At 32.2% G+C, this 25,735-nt stretch overlaps 1 protein-coding gene across 5 annotated transcripts in view; it reads right to left on the bottom strand.

Moving 5' to 3' along the window:
- CCDC88A (coiled-coil and HOOK domain protein 88A) overlaps positions 1 to 25,735 on the bottom strand; it is a 117,227-nt gene that overhangs the window by 29,756 nt on the left and 61,736 nt on the right. For all 5 annotated transcript variants that reach the window (XM_088796160.1, XM_074331998.2, XM_088796161.1 and 2 more), the window contains exons 10-18: positions 21,398 to 21,556; positions 20,585 to 20,731; positions 19,853 to 19,997; positions 16,195 to 16,379; positions 12,789 to 12,926; positions 10,542 to 11,612; positions 8,693 to 8,820; positions 5,330 to 5,471; positions 2,130 to 2,291 (exon numbers count right to left, since the gene is read on the bottom strand). In XM_088796160.1, coding sequence (XP_088652286.1) covers positions 2,130 to 2,291; positions 5,330 to 5,471; positions 8,693 to 8,820; positions 10,542 to 11,612; positions 12,789 to 12,926; positions 16,195 to 16,379; positions 19,853 to 19,997; positions 20,585 to 20,731; positions 21,398 to 21,556 — 2,277 coding nt within the window. The remainder of the gene's footprint in view (positions 1 to 2,129; positions 2,292 to 5,329; positions 5,472 to 8,692; positions 8,821 to 10,541; positions 11,613 to 12,788; positions 12,927 to 16,194; positions 16,380 to 19,852; positions 19,998 to 20,584; positions 20,732 to 21,397; positions 21,557 to 25,735) is intronic.

Raw genomic sequence — 25,735 nt, 5'->3', positions numbered from 1 at the left:
AGGACTTTACATGCCAACCAAATTGTCTGAAATGTAATTGTTAATTCAAATGACTAATATACAGAGGGTCCCAAAAAAAGGAAACATTTTAAGAAAGAAAAAACTGTGTTAAAATTACGCCGATGGTCACTTTTAATACCTCTTGTAATTGCAGAAGTCAAATGTGACTTGTATTTATCTTTTGTTATTGGTATATATTGAGTATTACACTTTTAATAGTATTTTTCCTTTCTCAAAATGTGTATACATTTTTTTGGCACCCTCTGTGTATTTGTGTGTGTGTGTGTCTGTGTATCACTGAATAATTAAAAATAGGCACTCATACATGTCCTATAAATACATGAAAAGTTATGAAATAGTTTGTTAATAATGTAAAACATGCAAATTAAAATATCTCCTATCACTTTAACAAAAATTAAAAGGCTGGTAATCCCCAATGTTAATCTAGAAAAATAGGTACTCTTTGTGAGATTTAAAATTGATGTGACTTTGAAAGGTTAATACAATGATATTAAAATTAACCATTAAAATTAAACATATACACAAACAAACACTCTGATATGTATATATACCCTTGGGCCTACCAACTGCACTGTCAGGAATTTACCACCTTATGAACATGTTTAAACATACATTTCCATTGCAGCAAAATCTGAAAATAATCTAAATGTCCATCAATGTGGTATTTATTTAAATAAATTATGCTAACATCCACACTATGGAATAACATGTAGTCATTAAACGAGACAGATCTGTATCTGCTAAAATAGAAAGATCTCCAAGATAAATGCGAATGAAAATATTGTACAGTATGATCCCACAGGTATAAATTTGTAAAGGCAATATACTTCTATGCATAGATAAATTACAAACATTTTTCTGGGAAGATAGACTGTTTATAGTGATTATTTTTTGGATAAGAAAGTAGGAATCAATGGTATGAGAGATTAATTTTTGGCTTTATGGCTTAAAATTCTTAAAGTTAAATTAAAAAACAGTAACAACCACAACTATTTTATTTGCTAGCATGTAAGTTCCTAAAGCTCATTCATCTTTGAAGGATAAATGGTTGTTGAAATTGTTTATTATTTATTGTTAAATATTTACTGGGCTTGTTTGGCAAATATTTATTAAGTATCTGCTATCTACCAGGCATTATTCTATACACTGAAGGCACGGTGGTGAAAAAGAAAGACAAGCTACCTGCTTACAAGGAGCTTTGTTTTACAGTAGAGAAACCACATATAAGTGAATAAAAAATATAATTTCACAAGTGAAAGATGCTTTGAAAAAGCTAAGTACAGCAGTGGTGTGATGGTGACTAGTTTAGTTGGGGGATAGCTACTGTACTAGGAAAAGGGGTGAGGGGAGATCTCTTGCAGGAGGTATGTGACATGAGACCTGAATGCTGTGGGAAGCCAGCCATGTGTTCCCAGTAGAGGAAGCAAACAGAAAGGATTGCGGCAGGAAAAGCAGAAAATGCCAATATGACTAGAACTAATTTACTTATTTATTATGTGACAGGCACTGTTTCGTGTTTCCCAGATATTAACAGATAATATTATCCCCAGATTGATAAACAGAGTGGGTAGAAAAGTGTATGGTACAAGGTCAGTCATACAGGCAGGGCTATGTCAGGAAGGATCTTATAGGACACAGTAAAGAATATGGATTTTATTCTTATTGAATAGGAATCATTGAAGATTTTAAGCAGGAAAGTGACATGATTTGGATTATGCTTAAAAAAAAAATAACTTTGGCTACTGCATTGAGAATGGGTTAGACTGGGCTTGGAGTGGAAGAGGGAAGGTGAGTGAGGAGGATATTCTAATAGCCAAGATGAGAGATGAGAGATGATGGTACCTTGACTAGAGTGGTAGCAGCAGAGAAGGAAAGAAGCAAATATTTTCAAGATAGAGTTGACAAAGTTTGTTGATGAACTTATGCGAGGGTGATAGAGAAGAGCATATTAAATTATGAGTTCTTCAGTCTTTTTTAATATTATAAAATAAATCAGCCAAGAAAGTATAAAACGAACAAATCTATAAAACCAGATTACATAAGTTTTCTGAGTTATATATTCTTTATTCCTAAAAAACCTATTCCTACAAATATTTTTAAATACTTACATTTCTTTCTACTTCAATTAATCTGTCTTTAACTTTCAGAAGCTCTCTGGTCGTTTCTTGACTTTCTCGCTCCCATTTATCTTCACCAGAAGTTGAAGGAGAGCTCTGTACCATCCTTTCCTCATCTTGTCTCTGTTTAAGAGCTTCATAATTCTTTTTCACCTAAAATTTTATTTAAAATATTTTAATGGGGGAAACAATCACCAAAGTTCTATTTTTTACAATTAATTTGACTCTGTACTGGTCTGGTGAATGTGAGAGACACTTTATTTTAAAAATGTGATAAATAGTATGTCCAATCATTATTATCATAATCACAATTTATGCTTTGTAAAATACAAATCCTTTCCTCTTAGAACTACTAAATATACTCTGCTTATGTGTCATACTCCTACAATATATTCGGTAATTTCATATCCTCATATCCTATTGTTTATGCTGAAAATGTTGCTGAAGAATAATTGGACCTAAACATGTTGCTATATAGTACCAGTTGTTTTTAGAGTTACATCTATATCTGATTTTGAGATTTAAGAGATCCCCATGTAAAGAACAAATAAAGACTTGACACAGGTGACGATTCCTCTTAAAAAGATTTCTAAATTAAAATTGAGGAAGTATCTATATATGTCTGTTCTTTTATGAAGGATATGTTGCCTTGAATGAGCCGTGTTGATAAATAAGTTAATGGCTTCTTTATTCAGATCTTGATCCACATATAATTACTGCAATTTATTTTATAAAGAGTAAGCAACAGAAGGATATATCTTATCCAAGGTTTTCTGGTGTGATCACAGCCAAACATTAAGAGAGCCAACTCAAAATTAACAATTTAGTCATCTTACATTACCAAAATTACTGAATCATTTAAATAGCTCTCTTCAGTTTGAAATGATTATTGTTATACTTATGTTGAATCACTAGTTTATCCTAGGAGATATTTATCATAAATTTCTAAATTAACTCAAACTTTATATTAAGGCAAGGATAAACATTTAAAATAATTCAATGTTTAATGCAAACCTTAAGAAAGCTTGTGACTCAGTAATAAACTTTGTTACCATTGAATTAGAAAATAACGATGTGAGACTAAAGGAAAAAGATGCCAAGATAGAATGCAATTTAAAGCTCGGCAAGTGATCTAATAGGTGTTCTGGGATCATAATTTCTTCAAGTTTTTTTTTCCTTTTTTACTTTTAATACCCTAATAACATAGTTGGGTGACATCATTTCAAGTCTCCTATTTTACATTAATTTCCCACAGGATCTTTTTTCCTAGGCTTAGAAAGATTATACACGTAGGTCATTATTATTAAGGAGAACTGAGAATAAAACTCAAAGCTTCTCATTTTTAGGCCATTATTCCTTACAACTAAGTTTCAAAAATGGTTCCTTTACCTTATATATCATTAATCAGAATCTCCAATCTATGTTCACACAGAAAATTTGTCTAATCTGTACTTGATCCCTCTTTTTTAAATTTTTGTTCCTTCTTTTGGATTTTTTATGATTCTATCTTATTGTTTTTGCTGGCATATTAGCCATACCTCTTTGTCATGCTATTTTAGTAGTTACTTTAGGCCTTATACTGTTCATATTTAACTTTCATAGTCTATCTTCAAGTGATATACATCTTCATGTATAGTACTAAAAGTCAGAACGGTCTAACTCTAGTTGAATACATGTTTATGGCAGGAAGCTAGACCAATACTAGTTATGCCAAAATGGCTGGAAGTGAAAGACAATGGAATTTTAATCTCCACTTTTTAGGCTAGAAATCCATAGTATACACCAACCACATCCAAACCTACTCATTTTCTAGATGAGTAGCTTCATGAGTTGACTTTACTTGCAACTTAGTTACAATGCTTAACAGGGTAAAAAATTCAGGAAATACAAATTAATGAAATCTGGCACCAAATTTTACTTTATTTTTTAGAAATCCTTTATGTTAACTACTAAAAGTTCTAGAATTTCTTCTGTAACAATATATGTTCTATGGTAATGTCTGGGACAAATACCAGCAATGATGGTAAGGGAAAATGGTGAACAAAACCTTTTTCTTGCCTGCATGAGAAATTCACCTTCAGGTAACCTTTTCCTATGGAAACCTAATAAAGTTGGAATGTTCCGTGTTACCAGGCAGGATTGTTTATGGGAAATATGACCCATGATTGGTAAATTGTATTTGGACTGGGAAAACTATAAATACCTAACAGGAAGCCATATCTTTGAACTTCTCTGAGTGCAGCAGCTCTTAAAATTGGTAATAACTATTGCGGAGACCTTAAGTCTATGCCTTTGGAGTTGTTGCAAGAGATGATGACTGCTGTAGAGCACACACAAACCCAATGTGAATCTCATCTTTTTGCACCTGAACAATCATATGCAAGACACGGCAGTGGAAAGATGACTCTCAGACAACTATGTGAAGAAGGACACGTGACAGTACCCTGCTTGCTATCTACTTGTATCTCCCATAGTGTTCTGAATCAAATGGTTCTAAATGTGGCTCACAGTATAATCTCGTAAATTTGAATATTTAATTGACTGTAAAAACAATTCCTAGGAGCCCTGCAGAGATGATAAAAAGGAGAATAAACCAGAAAATGATTTTCACAATCTACTATTATATTAACACTATCGATTGAGCAAGCCCCTTCAATTTCAATTTATTCATGTCGGGAAAACATGAATAAATGTCCTTGCCTTGTTTACTTAAATGAGTAATTCCAAATATCACAAGAAAACAGGTCTAGGAAAAAACCTCAAATTTATGAGATCAGGTGCTTTCTTATACCACACATATGATTTCCCTTGATTTGGTATTCTCATATCCATATCTTTACTTATCAAACTTTTACCTAGATGTTCCACAGGAAGTTAGTGTCAGAGTCGTGTTGCACTATCGCACTGAGACCTTTCCCCAATGAAATAAGCCTGCCTTTTGCCCATCCCTCTCTCACTATTCTGACATGTTCCTAATTGCATAGGGACATAGGCACATGAAATAGGATTGAATAAATTATAGTGTACAGACAAAATACAGTTTATCATAAACTATATGACAAACATCTGTTTAAGAATACTCTCAAATTTAAGAAAAAACTGAATAAAATGCTGTTACATTTTTATTTTCTACTTCACAATTTTCTCTCCAAATTTTGACAATTAAAACTCTTTCCAAGGAAATCACTTACTGTTTTAAGTTCTTGGCGCAATTGCTGGTTATAATTTGTGGATTCTTCTAATCGAGCTTCTAAAGCAGCAATTTTTTCCTCTTTTATTTCAAGAGATTTCTTGAGCGTAGATTCTAATTTAGATTCCAAAAGTTTGTACCTACTATCCAAATATAAAAATAATAAAAGTTCATCAGTGGAAGTCAGAAAATTATTTTTAAAGATAATTTATGACCACAGATACTGATGCCATAAACAAGTTTCATAATACAGCCTTTTAAAAAAACGTCAAATCCTCCTCCTCTTACTGCCCTATTCTCCCTTTTAAACTATTCCTGGTCATGAAGAAACAAAAATCACTGAGTAAATAGAGCTCCTGATTACACCTTAGGTTGTCAAAAGCAAAAATTAATGCCCAAAACAGGCATCCGAAAGATCTATCTCAAAATATACCTTTTAGCTTTATAAGAATAGAATCTATAGAAAGAAATGAATGCATTTATTACATTGTCAAGTATTTGTCTATAATATTAAGTGTAAAGTATTTATACAAGAACATATGAATAGCTAAGACTTAAAACTCACTGAAGACATTGTCTTCAGGGTATAGAGTACTTGCAGAATATTTTATAAAGGAAATGATATACTAAAGACACAGGATACTGGTGCTAGAGTCAGATAGATGTGAATGTCAATATTTTACAGAATGTCAATATTTTAGTTATCTTTTTGAATGCTGGGTTCACGAATAATTAAATTATTCTTAATTAAGTTTTGTTTTTTACAAAAGGGACAGTGCGTGATCAGTTTGAGAGTGAATCATAAACTAGGGATTCTGACTAAATCTATTTCTTACAACTGAGAATCCTGATAATTAAAATAAAAACCTAAAGTATGTAATGAGAAATTTTATCATATTCTGCTTGTACTATAATTAATTTGTTTGTATATATTTTCTACTCAACCAGATTTTAAGTTCACTGAGACTGGAGAACAAATCTCACTCATTTTGGTATCGGCTTGCGTCAACAAACATTTTTAAAGCATTTAATGAGTGTGTCTTTGGATATGCTGAATTTGTGATGCCTGAGTTGCTTCTGGACTGTCCAGATAGAGATGTCCAGTAAACAGAATAATATGGACATCAGGTAAAATGATGGATGGGAATGCTCAGCATATAGAATGAATGAATAAGAGGCCTGAGAATATAACCCTAGGAAATTATACTAAAAGACACAAGAAAAGAGTTGTTAAAAGAGAAAGACAAGAGTGATCACACAGCACTCTGTTTACAACTCTACCACTAAATTTACTTTGTTGCCTTTCAGTTAATCTATTTCTACAGTCAGTTCCACAACTAGACTATTCCTTTATGGCAAGAATAACTATCTTAATAATAATAATATCTTCAAAGGAGATCAGATGGAATGATATCAAATGGAAAGATAAAAAGGTTAACTAACAAAAGAAGTAGGGACAACATCTGAAATAAAAGGTAGAGACAGATGCAGATATAAATAAATTCCAAGATGGAGCGAGAGGATGAATGTCAAAGGAATTTATGGCTGTGAGCCTCTACTTTCTTTGTGATGGTAAAGCTAACTTACTGAGAAAGAAGCTGGTTTAGTGGCTTAAGACACTTATTTCCCTGATCCCCCAGGTTCTATCATGATTATTAACTGCTCTCAATTCCATTTCCTAAAAATGTTAGTTCAATATATGCTTTTATCACCATGTCTAATATGTTTTCATTATATAAATAAATATGTGTGGATTAATAAATACATCACATCTTGCCTAGACTACTACAATAGCTTTCTAACTGGTCTCTGTGCTCCCAAATTGCCTCTTTTCTAATCCATCTTTCATTATCACTCTAAGAATTGCTCAACACATCTTTGTGCTTTATTTGCATGGAAACCCTTCCCCACAGTTGCCACTTCGCAAATTTCCATCATTCTTCACGGTTCAGCTGAAACATTATCATTTTTTTTGACGCTTGATAACCAGCAGGTAATGAGAGCTCAATCAACATTACCTAATTGTATGAATTAAGGTTTGACAAAAGGTACAGATACCAAACAGTATGAATGACCCATCTAGAGGTGGGTTCATAAATTTGTAACACAGGGTCCATCAGGGCAACTACACTTTACCCTACCTTTTTTTTTTTGGTGGGGGGGCAATTTTTCAAATGTCTTACATGCAGGTAATATATCTGTTTAAATAAAGTGATGCATATTCAGTACCTATTAGGTTGGTGCAAAAGAAACTGCAGTTCAAAAGGTTAAAAATAACTGCAAAAACCACAATTACTTGTGCACCAAACTAACATATTAAAAGATAGTCAATTAAGTTGTCCTTAATTATCTGTTTAACTCAAAAATATTTTTTCTCATGAAATATCTGTATAATTCAATTATGATTGCTTGAATTGATTGCTAGACTGCCTCTCATTATTTCTGTTTGTTATTACAGAATTAACCTTTAAAAGTATCAATCTGTTCTATAAACTTTAAATTTCTCAAGATTACATAAACAAATCCCATATAATGATTAACATTATTTTCCCCATATATATTTATTTGATATAAATACTTACTAGAATAATGGATAGATGATAAAATATAAATGATCTAATTATAAAAGTTCCAATGAATTAAAATCTAGCCTACATAAAACAATATTCTTAACAATACACATTTCTATTCTAGCTGGAATCACGTGGCTGACTAGGTGGTAAATAGCAGACTACTTGAAAATCTGATTAACTGTTTGATAGATTACAATTATCATAGGAGAATAGAAATTTTCCTTAAACCTGTAATGATAATTCACAAAATTAAATGCTATATAAGTTAATTTTTTATTCTGTTTGTCAAACCTTAGTTTTCCACATTATTTTTACATCTTACTTGCTTCTCAATATATTTCCCTTTGTTTCATACTTTTCTTCCATTTCTCTTTAAGTCCACATTTGGCACCCAAAATAAATGAAAGAATTGAGGCATTTAAGCACATGATTCAAATAAAAAATAACTTGCTTAAATTGACTGCATGTTTCACCAGAGAGGGGTTTGTTGTTAATGTCTCATTCTACTTTCACAAAAAATTACAGTCTCTGATCTTGTGCTACCCAGGTGGCATCTTATTTTCTTATTATGTAACTGAATTTATATAATAACTTTTTGGATTTTTTTTCTTATTCCAATATTAGGATTTTTTTACTTTTTTTTGTTATAAAACTTTTTCTAAGGGAAGAAAGGAACCAGAAATGGTGAAATACATAAATGTATTCTGTAGCTATAGTACAGGCAAGAACCAATGTTTGAACAACAAAATAATAATGATTTGAACTGTTTGCCAAATAGACTTAATACTCACCTGTCATCAGTACTTTGTTCATCATGTAAGAGTCGCTCTTTATTTAACCCTATCTTCTCAAGCTCATGAGTTAATTTTTCAAGATCATTATTCATTTGCTGAGTCTTCAATTTTTCACTCACCAAATCCTTATTTTAAAAGTAATGCAAAATTCATGTAAGTGTCAAGAACACACACATCTAAGAAATTCACCATCCAGAAATACATATAATACGAAGCAAGAAAGACTGAAGTGTGGCTGAACTTTTCCTGCATCATTAAAAAGTGTTAAGCAATATAATGTAGTCCAAACAGAATTGTTTTGGCTTTTTTTGGCTAATATTCCCTTTTAGCTTTATCTATATATACAATATATATACTATATACCATATATATATATATATATATATATATATATATATATATATATATGTATATGTATATGTATGTATATGTATATGTATTATATATGTATATATATTATTGGGGAATAGTGTGTTTTTCCAGGACCTATCAGCTCCAAGTCAAGTTGTTATATTCAATCTAGTTGTGGAGGCCGCAGCTCTCTGGCCCATGTGGGAATCAAACCGGCAACCTTGGTGTTATGAGCACTGCACTCCAACCAACTAAGCCAACTGGCCTTCCTCCCTTAACTTTTTAGTGTTAAAAACTAAATGGAGAAACTATTCATTCTTTACTTGTGACTACACATCTTACATTTGAGAACTGTGGGGGAAAAAACACATATCCAGTAATTTTAAAATAACGAGCTAGAACTTTAATACATGTTTCTAGTGCATGTTTAGTATATGTTTCTTTCTACAAATATATAGTGGATGCTTCTCCCACTATCATCCCTCTCCTGGTAGAAGAGGATATGGATCTGAAGAACTAGGGGACATTCTTACAAGTTCAGGCACAAGGAACCCATTGTTCATGTCTGTAAGACTGCAGAACAACAGAAAGGAAAAAATGAAAGGCTCATACTGGACCCTCTTGATGCCTCTTTAGCAGAACTGCAGACTTCCAAGTGTGACCTTCTACCAGATAGCTAACTAAGATACTTTTAAATTGAACTTCAAGGGTGATCATATATAGTACAACATAGGGATAGCAAAAAAAAGTCAAACTCTCTTTTGGTGCAAGCATGCTATCTGCTGATTTGCACCAACCACGTTTCACAGGACCTGCTGCCAATATACTATAAATTTCACAATTCTTGTCAACACATAGATCCAAGCAACTACCAATTGTTCAGTGTTGACCTTTAAGTTCAACCTGATTTGAACTGTCTAGCTTAGAGGTAAAAATTCATGGGGCTTTAGTCTGAAAAGATCTGGATTTGAATCCAGCAAACTATTTATTAACGGTGTCATCCTAATTAAGTTACATAATGTCTCTGAACCTGTTTTCTAATCTAATGGAAAAAATACCTATAAAGAATTGGTCATACAAATTATATAAATAATATACATAATATATATAAATTATATATAAACACAACTAATGAGGTCCTTAGTCCAGTACTTGGCACATAGTTGGCATTCAAGAAATAGTAGCTATTATACTTTCTATTATACTTAGCATTCAGTAAGACTCTTGATCAAATATTTCCATATTATTTTGAAATAAAATTATAATGTAACAAGTCAGATACTACTTGGAAGACTTAGTATTACAATTTCTTTAAAAACTCCAATGTTCAACAAAAGTAGGAAACTTGGAAACTGTTTCTAGTTCTAATTCTAAATTTCTACTTTAGAATCGTAAGAAGTGATGCAAATTACTGATGGGTTCCAATAAATCTTTAAAAAACGTGGAGTTAAAAATATGAAAAATATTTGCCTTTAATTAGGTAACTATTATTTACCTCACGTAATGTAACCAAAGTTTTTACATCAATAGTTGCTCTTTTCACAAGCTCCTTATTTTCTTTCTCTAATTCTTTCAATCGAATGCAGGACTCTTTATAAATACCAATCTCTTTGAAAAGAGTTTTGTTTTCTTTTTCCAAATTTCCAATTTTCACATTATTTTCTTCTAATGTGGTATCTTTTATTTCTGCTTGTTGTCGGAGTCTCTTATTTTCTTTCTCCAGTTGTTTCTTATCCTTTTCCAGTTGGGAAGTCTCTTGCTCTAATGATTTATTTTCTTTTTCTAGCTGTTCTAGTCTTTTGCTAGATATTTTTAACTCTTCTAGGTTTTTTTGCAATGTTTGGTTTTCCATCTCTAAGTCTTGTAGTTCACTCTCTAATTGTTGAATTTTTTTATTGCTGTTTTCAAGAGCCTTCTGTAGCCTTTGATTTTCTGTATCTAAACCCTGGTAGCTAACTTCTAAGCGTTCTGTTTTTTTGAAAGATGCTTTCATGAGCTCCAAACCCTTCTTAAGTTGCTCTTTTTCACTTTCTAGTTCTTTATTTTCTAGTTGTAGCTGAGCCATTTTCATGCTTGCACACTTTAAAGATTCCACATTCCTTCGCAATTCTAAGTTTTCCTCATCAAGTTGGGAATTCTCTTTCTCTAGGGATTCTAACTGAAAACTAAGGTTTTTAAAGCTATCCAATCTTTTTTTCAATTTCCTATTTTCTCTTTCTAGCTCTGAATTTTCTTGTTCAAGGGCCTCAATTTTTTCACAAGTAATTTTTAAATTGGTTATCTTTTTCTGTAACAATTCATTTTCTTTTTCAAGATGATGCAACTCATTTTCAAGTTCTTCTGCTCGTTCTCCTTTCTCTTTATAATGTTCCAGTTCTTTTCTAATTTGTCGTTTTTCAAATTCAATCTTGCTTAGCTTGCTACTTGTTTCTTTGATAGATTCATGAAGAATTTTATTTTCTTTTTCAATGTCCTTCACCCTTGCTTCAGCACTTATCTGGGAACGCTGCCTTAAGGATAACACAGTTTGATTCAGATGTTCATTTTCCTGTTCCAATATTTTAACCTAATTTAAAAAGAGAAACGAGAAAATTATAAGCTTAAGCAAGAACTAAATATGTTGAACTATACAGTTACTCCTGTCCAAAAACTAACAGGGAAATTAGAACATAAAAGGGTGTTAGCACGTCTATCTTACTTTTAATTCTGCCAAATATTTACTGAGATCACTGCGTTTATGTCTTTAGGGAGCTCATAATGTAAAGGAATGGTTCAGAGAGATGTGTTTAATATAAATCAAAATGATCTTCAGATTATTTACAACTGCATGTTTCAAATTCAAATATGAATACAGGTGAAACATACACACATATCTATCTCCTCAGTATATAAGCTTTTAGTTTCATAAATACATTTTGCAATACCTAACACAGAGAATCCTCCGTAAATATCTGCTGTACAATATGTGTGTATATATATTACATATGGCTGTATATTCATTCCCCAAAAGAATTCTCACTTGTAAACATAACATAACAAAATCCCCGGTACATCTGAAAACTAATCCATCCAATTTATGGCATGTTATAATAGTTCAAGATTTTGTGTGTTAAACAATCCCCTGAGAATCTTGTAAAAGTACAGATTCAAGCCTTAGCTCTAGAATTTTTATTCTGTAGCTCTATAGAAATTTGTATTTTTATAGGTAGTTTGAAGACTATACCTAGATAATATAAAACAAGTAATTCTACATCTGAGAAATAAATAGGACATTTAAAATAGCAAGTCATTCAATCTATCCTGTTTCCTCAAGCATAAAATAAAAACGATCGATTAGAACTTGAAAATATATCTGAAAGTATCCAAGATGGTTGCTGCCACAACTTCTCCCTTTTTTTAAGGGTCAGAGTACAGCTGCATTACTCCCCAACTCCACTCCCAATTCTCCCCAACTCCACTCCACAGTCATTTTCCAAAGACACTTGAAAGCACAGGTACTGCAAAATTGTATATGAGATAATTATTAATCATACTGGCAATTAAAAAATGTCTAAGCTTTCTCTTTAACTTTACTAAAATACATGGCATAGAAAGGGAGGTAAAATCATAGTTATTTTAAAATCTAAAAAATTCTAAAGTATTTATGAACACTTAATGCTATGTGAACATTTTATTTGCATAAACTCTAAAATAACTTGTTAATAAATTTTAAAACACAATGCTTAATAGGAAATTTATGAACCTGTCTCTCTGAATTTTCTCTGAGTGTTTCAATTGTTTTTTCAAGCTGAGCTTTCTCCTTCATTAGATCTTTGCTTAAATTCTGACAATTCTGAAGACTTTGCTTTTCTTGAATAATCTCATGCTCAAGAATTTCAACCTGGAAAAATGAAACCACAAAACAATATATCATTAAGTATTTTACAACAGTGGAAACATGTCAAAACAAAAGATAATCACTGAATTAAAAATAAAATAGTTTTAATATCCAAATGGTGAAATTTAAGAATTTAGTAGAGCAAGTCATGTAACAATCCATGCTATGCAGTTATATAAAATAAGCAGACATGATTATTTTTCTTATCCTCTGCATCTCTGAGGGCAAATTTCTACTTGTAAACACAAAGACAAATCCAAGTGAATATATTATAATTATGTGTTATATAAAGATTGTACAAGTCTTACTGAAAGGTTCTCTTGGATTGAGTGGATTTGTAAAGTAAAATTTTAATTATAGTCTAGGAATTTCAGTGTACAAGAAGGAAGAGGAGAATATAAAAAGCGTGAAGGAAAATATGAGAACTGGTGGTATAAATTTTAAAAACGTGAGGAAACAAAAAGGGATTTGGTTTAAAATAAAAAGGCAAAAAGAGAATACTGGAGAAAAACAGGCTGAACAAAACTCCAGCAAATATTTACATCCTAGGTTTAAAATTTTCAATTATACACTTTAAAGACATAATAAAGTATGTGGTTAATAAGTATGAAAAAGCAAATTTAAGTTTAAAATATGCTACTTCACTGATTTCCCCATTATTATATAACATATTCAAATCAGGTAATTAAAAAAATAAAAGATTTAGCTATATAAAGTATTCCACTCCAAGTTTAAATATAACTTAAATCTATATCGATAGTAAAGAATTCTAAGGATTTTAATAATCTTATACAAAGCAAGTTGAATTTTTCTGTTTTAATATCAATGAAAGATAACTGCACATGGAAAACAATCTTCCAGTAATATCTCAAAAGCATCAAGTCACAAATCTAATCCAGTAACTCAATTCAACATTAATTTACATACTTAGAAAGCTCTTAATTATTAATAACTAATTCATTTGGTTCTCCATTATAGATTAAAATATATGGATAATAGTTATTTAAATTTATTTGTTGTTTTACATCATTGGAATTTAAATGAAACATTTGGTTTACAAAAGACATCTTTTATACAATGAATTTGTCAAAAATTTCTAGAATCTCTAAGAATTTACTAATTGTACTTCAAAGCTAATTTCAAAATCAAGTAATAATTTACAGATCCAATTACAATGACAACCAAAATAAAACTGTTACAAGTTCTAAATGGCCACTCCTACTTTAACACTGTATCAATTGTCAAATGCTTATTAAGATTATTTGGTTAATGGTCTATAGTTGATACCAAAAGTTTTAAAAGAGAAAAAAATCTTGCAAGAAAATCATGGAATCTAGTTGCATTATCTAAGGCAGTGGTCCTCAAAGCATGGTTCTAAAACAGCAGGATGAACATCACCAAGGAACTTCTTGGAAATGAGAATTCTTAGTCCCCACCCCAAAACTACCAAAAATCAGAAACTGTAGGCATGGGGCTCAGCAATCTATGTTTTAACAAGCCCTACAGGTGATTCTGATGCATACTTTAGTTCAAAAATTACTGGTCTAAAGGTTAGGGAGATTTTTATTACTGAGTCTATTAATAGATACCTAGACCCTATCGAAGGAAAAACTAGACATGGCTAGGAGCCTGGAACATCCTGTCATGGCAGAAAGCAAGGAAGCTTTCAAGGAGTGGTAAGGTTGTGTCATAAGGATTCAGAAAGCAGCTTCATTGGGACAGTAAGAAAAATAAATGCAGGGGGGCCGGACAGCTCAGTTGGTTAGAGCGTGAGCTCTGAACAACAGAGTTGTCGGTTCGATTCTAACATGGGCCAGTGAGCTGCGCCCTCCACAACTAGACTGAAGACAACGAGCTACCGCTGAGCCACTGGAGGGGCAGCCGGATGGCTCAGTTGGTTAGAGCATGGGCTCTCAACAACAGGGTTGCCGCATGGGATGGTGGGCTGTGCCCCCTGCAACTAAAGATTGAAAATGGTGATTGGACTTGGAGCTGAGTTGCACCCTCCACAACTAGACTGAAGGACGACTTGGAACTGATGGGCCCTAGAGTAACACACTGTTCCCCAATATTCCCAACTTAAAAAAAAGAAAAAGAAATGCAGAGGATGAAAACACTTCAAATATTTTTAAATCTATGAGTTCATAATGACAGTAAGACAAACAACAAAGTCACTCAATTATCTCAGGAGGATATGAGAGAACGAATTCATTATTAGGAAAATGGTAAAGGGACAAAATCAAACATTTATCCTGCTTTTCCCAAAGAGCTGTTCCTCAGAATAACGAATGGTGTTTGTTTTCTTTAAACCAGTAGTTTTTAAAGGAAGTTTTTCCTGTGGAACTCTACCAAATTAAGAAGGGGTGATATAATTAGAATATCAGATTTTGCAATCTGATTAATTAAGGGATCCAAGCAAATGATTTTCAATGACAACTAATATCACACACACACACACACACAAAAGACAACTAGACACGTGCCTCCTAATTGAAATATAAATACTCTTTATGAACATTCTTACTAAAAACTCAATTTGAACCTGATTAAGCCTATAGATAAAACAGTCAATATAGGGGACAAAAGAACTTGCTAAGTGACAAAAAGATGAAATCAGCAAAATCTAGATTTTGGGAAAACTCTTTTAGACAAATAACCTGGTTTCTTCAACAGAAAAACTGCTAGGAAAAAAAGAATAAACTTGTAGACTGAAAAAGACTTAAGGGACACATCAACTGATTGAACGTATTAATCTCATATGCATTCAAATCTGAACAAAATGTAAAAAAAAAGAATTGGAGAAATTGAAATGGGAACAAAAATTATTCAACTTTGAAGTGTGATTTTTGTCACTGTCCTTTTTAAAAAAAATTTCCTTACTTTTTAGAGATAAATACTGAGGTATTTGTTGGTGAAATGATACCCTTTCTAGGATTCACTTCAAAATCATCTAGTAGTTGTGGGGACAATAGGCAAGGGTAGAAATAAGACTGGCTGTAAATTAATAATGGTTGAAGATGAGTAATGAATATGGGAGTTCATTTACTTCACACTTATGGATGTTTGAAAATTTCCATAAGTTAAAATATTGAGGGCACATTAAAAACTGGAAAATGTTTTATTACAGTGCTATTTATACTTTTACATACTTTTTGCATTCGTTTTAGGTGTACAAAGAAATGTAACAGACATTTAGACCCCTCATAAAATAACCCTCCCTCATTTTATATACATTTTTTTAACATTACATTAAACATTAATTTTCATTTACCTTTTTACTTAGTCTTTGATTTTCTTTTTCAATTTTCAGGATTTTGGAAGTGTTACCTTCTGCAGAATCCATAGTACTCCGAAGCTCTTCTACGGTTTTTGTCAAACTCTGGTTTTCCATCTCCAACTTCAATAACCTACTTGATGTCAACTCATTCACCTCATGGCCCAAGGATTTTTGTGGTGCTATAATATTGAAAAATATAAAATTGGTAAAATTGGGTTTACTCTTTACTATTTAAAATATTGAGTGCAAATACACTAAATCACTTGGTCCTTAACTATATAAAAAATTTATAAAGGTATACAAAATAGACACAATGGAAAAAAAACAAAAAAACCCAGACAGATAAAAGACAGATAAATCTTGAATTTTTAATGTATCCATAGCATTCCAGTGGGGAAAAAAGTACAAAATTTAGACTGAAGAGACTAGAATTCCAGTTTTAGTTCCATGAGAAATTAACTACTTGACAATAACCAAGTTACTTTAACCTCAATGAGCCTTGGTTACTTGTACAAAATATAGTTATTGGCCCCTGTATCTCATAGTCACTGTGTGACTCAAATAAGAAGTATAAAGCATGTCCTATGCCACACTTTCAAAAATTAAAGGAAGACAGTTTGAAGGAAGACAATCCCAATCCGATTCTGAGAAAGACAAGACCAGTATACACTGGTCACCCTGAAAAAGCCTTTCTCGAAATGAAGAATCCCTGCTCTACTAAGTGTAAAGAGCAACACTAACTCCATTTTGTCAAGGGAAACCATCTCTCTAAGTAGGTTACAGCATTACATTTTTAAATATAAGAATACTCAGTTTCTACCATGTTTCCTCGAAAAATAAGACCCAGCCGGACAATCAGCTCTAATGCGTCTTTTGGAGCAAAAATTAATATAAGACCAGGTCTTATTTTACTATAATATAAGACCGGATCTTATCTAACATAACATAAGACTGGGTTTTATATTAATTTTTGGTCCAAACGATGCATTAGAGCTGATTGCCCGGCTGGGTCTTATTTTCGGGAAAACATGGTAGTTCTGTAAACGATGCTCTCCAGTAAGCCAAAAATAATTGTTTTTAAAACCCTATAGCAAACTCACTGAATATTCTGATGATATAAAAATACTAGGGTTTACAAATGACATATGATGCCTAGAATTTATTTTGAAATCCTAGATTTCAGGAAGGGAAACGAATAGAAGCGTGGAAGGGGAGCATTTCTAGGCTTGTCTACTTTTGTATATGTTTAAAATTCACTATCATGAAAAGCAAATAAATACACACACACACCAGATCCCACAAGCATATAATTTTTACAAAATTAGGTATGGTAAAATATCCCCCAAATTTTAAGTAAAGAAAATTCTTATTTCCAGTTTTTGTTCTAGTAAACATGTTACTAATGTTTTATTAAAAACTGATATATTAGTCACTGACTTTAAAAATTCCATTAGTTGTCCAAGTTTTCTTTAGTAAAATTCATGATTTATACTCGTGTATTTTATACTCTAATTCATGATTTATACTCGTATATTTCAAATTAACAAGATTAGGTTAAATACATGACATACCTTAATAATACTTTCAACACTATGACTGTGCTTCAAAGAAGCTTCAAGTCAAACTATGAAAAATTAAAAAGGATGCTTATAACACATTTTTATCAACATGAAAGAATGCCTATATTGTAATCTTATGTGATAAAAGGAACCTGAATTGTATATACACATTGATCTGATAAAGTCTAAAATACCTATGAATGGTGTAGAAAAATTCTAGAAGCAAATTTTTTGAAATGTAAAATTAATTTGAGAAATTATTAGTGACTTAATTTCCTCCTTTATATTTTTCCACATTTTTCAAACTTTCTAGAAAGTCCCTTATATTATTTTAAAAACTGACACATTAAAATGAATAAAATCTATGACACCAGCTAATAAAAACTACCAAACTGTGATATGATAATGATGATGATAACAATTATTATTATTCTTAATATTCAAATGCTCACTATTTACCAGGCACTGTTCTAGGGGCTTCGTAAGTATTAAGAAATTCATTCCTAACAAACCTACAAGGTAATTACTATTATTGTCCTTAATACATGATGAAACTTTAAAAAAATTTCTTTTTAATTGGGGAATATATTGGGCGACAGTGTGCTTCTCCAGGGCCCATCAGCTCCAAGTCGTGTCCTTCAATCTAGTTGTGGAGGGTGCAGCTCAGGTCCAAGTCCAGTCACCGTTTTCAATCTTTAGTTGCAGAGGGTACAGCCCACCATCCCATGTGGGAATTGAACCAGCAACATTGTTGTTGAGAGCTCACGCTCTAACCAACTGAGCCATCCGGCCACCCTTCTGGAAGCTCAACAGCAGCTCGCTGTCTTCAATCTAGGTGTGGAGGGTGCAGCTCACTGGCCCATGTGGGTATCGAACCGGCAACCCTGTTTTTCAGAGTTCACGCTCTAACCAACCGAGCCATCTGGCTGCCCTGATGATGAAACTTTTAACAGTGTGATTTTAACTACTTTAGAAGTAGACAGCATTTAAGTCTGAATTGCTTTCTTTATAACTCATTTCACCAGGAATACAATAAAAAAACGTTCCACAAATATTTTAAGTAACACATTTCAGCAACTTCACCGGCTAAATATCATCATTTATATATAGTGAATTTACATGGGGTCCTAGAATTTGGAATTAGGTTCTCAAGTGTAAAACTAGAAGAAGCCTAACGGTAATAAACATGAATCATTTGTAAAAATAATTATTCTGCAGGAACCAGACTATAAGCTCTCATACTTTATGTCTACCACACCACTATAACCTCAGGGCCTGGTATAATATTTTACACATGGTAGGTGTTTAATAAACACATGCTGAAGGAAGGAAAACAGGCAGAATAATCTAATGCTGGGTAACAGAGGAACCAGTCTAATTAAAATAAATGTAACCTGAGTGTAGTTTCAATAAAAATATCAGTATTAGCATAATCAAAGCCACAACCCAAACAACTGTACTGTATGTATACGATCAGCTTTACAATAGAGGACAAGTCAATAATGGAGCTTAAGAAAAAGGAGCCAAGATTTAAAAATTTATCTGGGGTCTTTCATTATTTCCAGGGTATAATTGAGCTGGACTGGTTGGTAGGTGTAATCCTACAAGAGAGATTACATATATTGATGAAAGTAGCCATGAAGATCCATAACTTGCTTTATTCCTGCTATATATTTACCTAAGAATCTTCCCACTAAGTTTTGACTTCCTATTTAGATTTGCCTGTATTAAAAACACATGCTAATATGACCAGCTAATATGACTTTTCTGTTCTATTTAGCAAATGGCTATATTTCTCAAAATAAATGAATAAACTGGTATTCCAGTTTCTTGTGACAATAACAGAAACAACTGATCAAATCTGTTATTTCACTCAAAAAAGTTGAGTTGTTAAGACATGAGAAGATAACCAGACCCAGGAATGTGGAAATAACATATTACTCCATGAAATCATATCTAGAGACACAGCTGCCCTTCTTAGACATCTACAGCTAGTGGAAAAAAAGAACTGCAATAAAATATCCAGAAATGTAAGTATAAATATAATTTCATTTATTCATCAATCCATTCAAATGAAACAATATTGGGAATACCTTCAGAAAGTTCACTAGTTCTGGATATTTGTTCCAGCTCCCAGCCAAGATGTAATGATTCATCCATACTTTGTTTCTGTGCCATTTCCAAAGTCATATTTTCTTCCATTAATTCTTCAATCTTTTTTCTATCCATATCACGTTCCTTTTTTATTGGCAAGGAATAGGGAGAGAAAAGAAAGCTATGAAACAGTACAACTTCAAGCTAATATTGCATTATTGCATTACTATAACTAGTATTTATCAGAAACTGAATAATACGACAATAAAGTTGAGTTCCTTGAGTTCCTTGAGTTCCTTAAATTTTCAGTTTGAAGGCAATAGTCAGTTATTATAATTTTTACTACCAGTCCTTATACTGACATCCTTTAAAAATGACCTTTGGGGACACTGAAAACTTGTATTCATTGTCAATATGTTGTTATAGTGATATAACAAATAGTTCTGACCCAATGCTAAATAGTTTTGTGTATCTTAAAGGGATGTTTACACAATAACTTATTAGAATTTTCTGAAAAATACAAAACAAAATGAATAATACCCCTCTGTAACAAAAGCAGAAACTTCTACTACTCCTGTATTCATATAAAATTGGAAGCATAGAATTTACTTAGCCATCTCTTCTTTGTTAAAACATCAAGGACAATAGCCATCCTTTGTCATTACAGGGAATCAGATGAATCTTAGAATTCTTCCTTAGAGACCATGTTTGATCTACTTTACAATACTTACCATTTCCATATCATGCAATTTAGCCTTTAGTTGTAAATTCTCTTTTTCTAATTCATGTAATTTATCAGAACGAGCTCGAGTTCCTTCTAACTGGTCTTCCAACATGGTTTTTGTTTCTAATAACACTTGATTATCTTCTTTTAATTCCTATAAACATTTCAAAAGGGCTTTATTTACCACAAACATGTTAATATTAATTTTTTAAAGTTCTAAAACAAAAATTGTTTATATGCAAGACTAAAGCTACTGCGTAACAGAAACACAGTTGTTTTCTTGGTTCCATTTTTCCCTCCAGAATTTAAGCTATTATGCAAACAAAGTACTCAGTACTTAATATTAAGTAACAGTACTATAATTTTACATGGAATTGTTGGGGTACATAGAAATTCCTTAGACACAAGGGTAAGGAACTAAGTATAAGCAGTCTTGCAGATATTTAACACACACATTTCCACAGAACCAGGGTTTAATTTGTTGAAATAGATTTAAAGATTTCTCTCCAATTAAACTACAACTTGAAAGTGAAAAGTTTGGGGTTTTTGAGTAAAATTCCAAGGCTCACATAAATCATAAACCAAGACTCTATCAATAAATACTTTACATAAGCATCATGAGAAAATGTTTAATTTCCCCAAATCCCTTTTTAAAATACTAAGCAATATGCTGATCTGTCATAAAATAAACATCTGAAGGTATTTAGTTTGCTCAACATTTCAAGAGTTCCATACATTTATTAAGTGTATTTTCAATGAATTTAGAAAAACACTTTTAAAGAAAAAAAAAGTTGTGAATAGTTTAAAAAATGCAACATACCTCAACTCTTGCCTTATAAAATTCAATATCATGTAGCCTCTCTTTGTATCTGCTGACTTCACTTTCAAGCTTATCAACCCTGATTGCCTTTTCTCGAAGTGCATCTAATTCATCTCGATACATTCTTGCAGAACGAGCATCCGAAATCAAATTCATGTTCTAAACATAAATAAATATTAATATTTTAAGTATTAGTTTCTATTTTCAAATTGGTAATCCTTGGTTGTACAACTTGATGAATCTAAAAATCAACGAATTGTATACTTTAAAAGTGAATTTTATAGGTTGTAAATTATACCTCAAATAAATTGTTTTATAAAATGGGGAGACATACAGCGTTTTTCGTTTAACCAAGAATAAAAAAAGTATTTTAAACATACACATTTATACACAAATATACAAATTGTGTTTATATACAAATTTTGATTTAATGTTCTATATCAGGAATGTAAAAAGTATCCAGGATATTTTAAAATACGTTAACCTCTACTTAACATAATCATTTAGAATTAATTTAAGGTAAAAAAGTTAACTTTAAACTATAGGACAGTAAAAACATAGAAGAGGCAAACTATTATAAAATTGATCATTTAGTTACTTTAGAGAAATAATGTCTCTATCCAGATACATTGTAACATACCAAATTCCTGTTAATTTTTTTTAATGCTTTCAAGTAAAATGATAGTGCATATGATTAATGCCATTTGAGACAGATATTAAAATTCAACCTTTTAAAAGCCTTCCTGTAATCCTTTTGAACAGTAGATCAAAGTATAATCCAGGGACATCTGTAGTTTCCTGAAACCCTTTCCGGGAGTTCATGAGGTCAAAACTGTTTTCATGTTAATTCTAAGACATTCTTTGCCTTTTTCACTCTCATTCTCTCATGAGGGCACAGTAGTTTTCCAGAGGCTACATGGGATGTGATATCTTGACAGAATAAATACAGACACAGACATGGGACGCTAGTACTCTTCAATTAAGCCAGGCATTAAAGAAATTTGTAAAAATTTAAGAGTACCATTCTATTTTTTGTTTGTTTTGGAAAATAATGATTATTTAGTTAAAATATATTTTTTATGTTAACGGGATGGGTTGAGTATTATTTTTAAATGAATTCAAATTTTTAAATTCTTAGTTTTAATTTCTAATATAGTAAATGCCAGTAGATATAATCCATATTAATTTTTAAAAGTAGAAAAGTCTTGAGACTAAAAAGATAGAGAACCACTGTTTTAGAAGGAACACACATACAAAAACCCTGTTACCAAGAACTGGAAGAACAGTCACAGCATATCTAGAAATAAAGATTATGATTTCCCATCTCATACATTTAGAAAGGTCCCAGCTTATGATCCTGCAAGTACAGTATTCCCTTAAGTTAAAATGACAGGTTAGGGGAAAGTAAGGGAAAGAAAACTATTCAGGCTTACCCCGGTCCATACCATTTATGGGTTAAAGGAGACTTCATGTACTACCTCCAAATGAGAACAAAACATTATGGAGTGATTAACAGAAGTAAATTTGCTTTTTAAAATATTTTTTATTTTTCAATTACAAGTGACATACGGTATTAGAGCAAGTGCACAGCACAGTGATTAGACATTTATATAACTTACGAAGTGATTACCCCATAAATCCAGTACCCATCTGACACCATACTATTACCACTGACTACATTCCCCATTCTATACTTTACACTCCCATAACTATTTTGTAACTACCAATTTGTACCTCTTAATCCCCTACTCCCTTCACCCAGCCCTCCCAACCCTCCCATCTGGTTACCACCAAAATGTTTTCTTTATCTGTGAGCTTCTTTCTGTGTTGATTGTTCCTTTATTCTGTTTTCTAGATTCCACATATAAGTGAAATCATACGACATTTGTCTTTCTCTGTCTGACTTACACCAGTCGCCACAATACCCTCTATGTCCAACCATGTTGTTGCAGATGGCAAGATTTAATATTTTTTATTGCTGGGCAATATTCCGTGGTACATATGTACCATTTCTTCATCCATTCATCTGTTGATGGACACCCAAGTTGTCTCGGTATCTTGGCTATTTATTGTAAGCAATGCTGCAATGTCCCTTCAAAGTAGTGTTTTGGGTTTCTTTGGATAAACACCCAGAAGTGGAATTACTGGGTCTTTCTGAGTTTCTTGTTACAGCCTTCGTTTTAGATTTTCCAGTTCTTTGTGATTCAGTCTAGCAAGGCTATACATTTGTACGAATATGTCCTTTTCTTCTAGGTTATTGAACTCGGTAGCATACTCATGTAGTCTTTCATAGCATTCTGGTATGCTCTTTTGTATTTCTGTGGTTATCTGTCATAAATTCTCTTTTATTTCTGATTTTGTTTGTGTCTTTTCCCTTTTTCCTTTACTGAATCCAGCAGGGGCTTGTCAATTTTATTACTCTTTTCAAAGAACCAGCTCTTTCTTGCATGAATTTTTTATATTATCTTTTTGTTCTCTATTTTATTTAATTTTGCTCTAATTTTTATTATTTGCTTCCTTCTGCTGACTTTGGGATTCGTTTGTTCTTTTTTCAGTTCTTTAAGATGTAACATTAGGTTGTTTATTTGGGATTTTTCTTGTTTTGTGAGATAGGCCTATAATGATATAAATGTCCCTCTTATTACTGCTTTTGCTGTTTTCCAAAAGTTTTGATGTGCTTTATTTTCATTCTCATCTATTTCTATGTATCTTTTGATCTCTCCTTTTATTTCTTCTTTGACCCATTTATTTTTAGTAGCATGTTGCTTAATCTCCATGTATTTGTGGTTTTTCCTGCTTTCTTTTTGTATTTGATGTCCAATTTCAAAGCATTATGGTCAGAGAATATGCTTGGTATAATGAGGCTAGTTTTGTGTCCCAAGATGGTCTATCCTTGAGAATGTTCCATGTGCACTAGAGAAGAATGTATGGTCTGGTGTTCTGGGATGAAAGGCTCTGTAAATGTGAATTATGTCTATTTGAACAAATGTGCAATTTAAGGCTGATATTTCCTTATTGATTTTCTGTTTGGATGATCTACCCATAACTGTCAATGGGCTACTTAGGCGCCTTACTATCAGTGTGTTTTTGTCGTTTTTCCCTTTAGTTCAGTTAGCAGTTGCTTTATATATTTTGGTGTCCCGTTTGGGAGCAAATATATGGTACAGTGATACCTCGGTTTTCTAACGTAATCCGTCCCGGAAGACCGTTCGAGTTCTGAAACGTTCAAAAACCGAGGCACGATTTCCCCATAGAAAGTAATGCAAAATGGGTTAATCCAGTCCAGATCTTTAAAATCAACCCGTGAAACTGCAAACTTGGCATGAATTTTACTATCTAATGATCCAATAAAATTTACAGCGTTCGTAAACTGAAATGTTCATCAACAGAGACGTTCGAAAACCGAGGTACCAAAGTAAGTGTTATGTCTTCATGATGTATTGCCCCCTTTATTATGAAATGTCCATCTTTGTTTCTTGTTACCTTTTTGATCTTCAAGTCTATTTCATCAGACGTAAATATGGATACACCTGCTTTTCTCAGCATGCCATTTGTTTGGAATATCCTTTTCTACCCTTTCAGTTTGAGTCTATATTTGTTCTTGCAGCTGTGATGCATCTCTTGAAAGCAGCATACAAGTATGATTGGGTTTTATTTTTTGATCCAATCTGCTACTTTGTGTCTTTTTATTGGTGAACTCAGACCACTTACATTTAAGGTGATTATTGATATATGAGAATTTTCGATAGCCATTTTATCTTTTGTTTTCCAGTAGCTCAGTGTCTGCATTGTTTGTTTGCCCCTGTGTTTCTGTGTTATTTTAGTTTGGTGGTATTCTATGATTTTTTCATCTGTTTCTTTTTTTATATATATTATATTTCTCAGTTGTGGATTTTTTGTGTTCACTTAGCATTAAGCTTATGTAAAAGAGTTTCATATATAGAGCAGACTTCTCTTCTGCATGCACCTTATCTCCATTCCTCTTTGCAAATTCAGACTTTTATCCCCCCCCTTTGATGTTTTAATCACAAACTATTCCTATTTATGCTGTGAGTTCATTTGCAAGTTACAGTAGTAATTGCCTTCTCTTTTTTTTATGTTTTTACCTCCTTTAATCTTTATGTTATATTTAATTGTATAGTGCTCTATTCTGAATATTTCCTGCTTCTGTCTGTTAGTCATCTTACTCATAGTTTTGTATGTTTTTGTCTTTTTCTTTCAGGTAGAATAACCTCTTCAGTATTTCCTGTAATGCAGGCCACATGGTGGAAAATTCCCTCAGCTTCTGTATAGCTGGAAAGGATTTTATTACTCCTCCATATTTAAAGGATAACTTTG

This window comes from Rhinolophus sinicus, chromosome 2, assembly GCF_057876585.1.
Source record: "Rhinolophus sinicus isolate RSI-liver-muscle chromosome 2, RSI-T2T, whole genome shotgun sequence".
In the NCBI taxonomy this organism is placed as follows: domain Eukaryota; kingdom Metazoa; phylum Chordata; class Mammalia; order Chiroptera; family Rhinolophidae; genus Rhinolophus; species Rhinolophus sinicus.
Note: the sequence above shows the minus strand (reverse complement) of the source record. Positions and strands in the feature narration are given on the sequence as shown.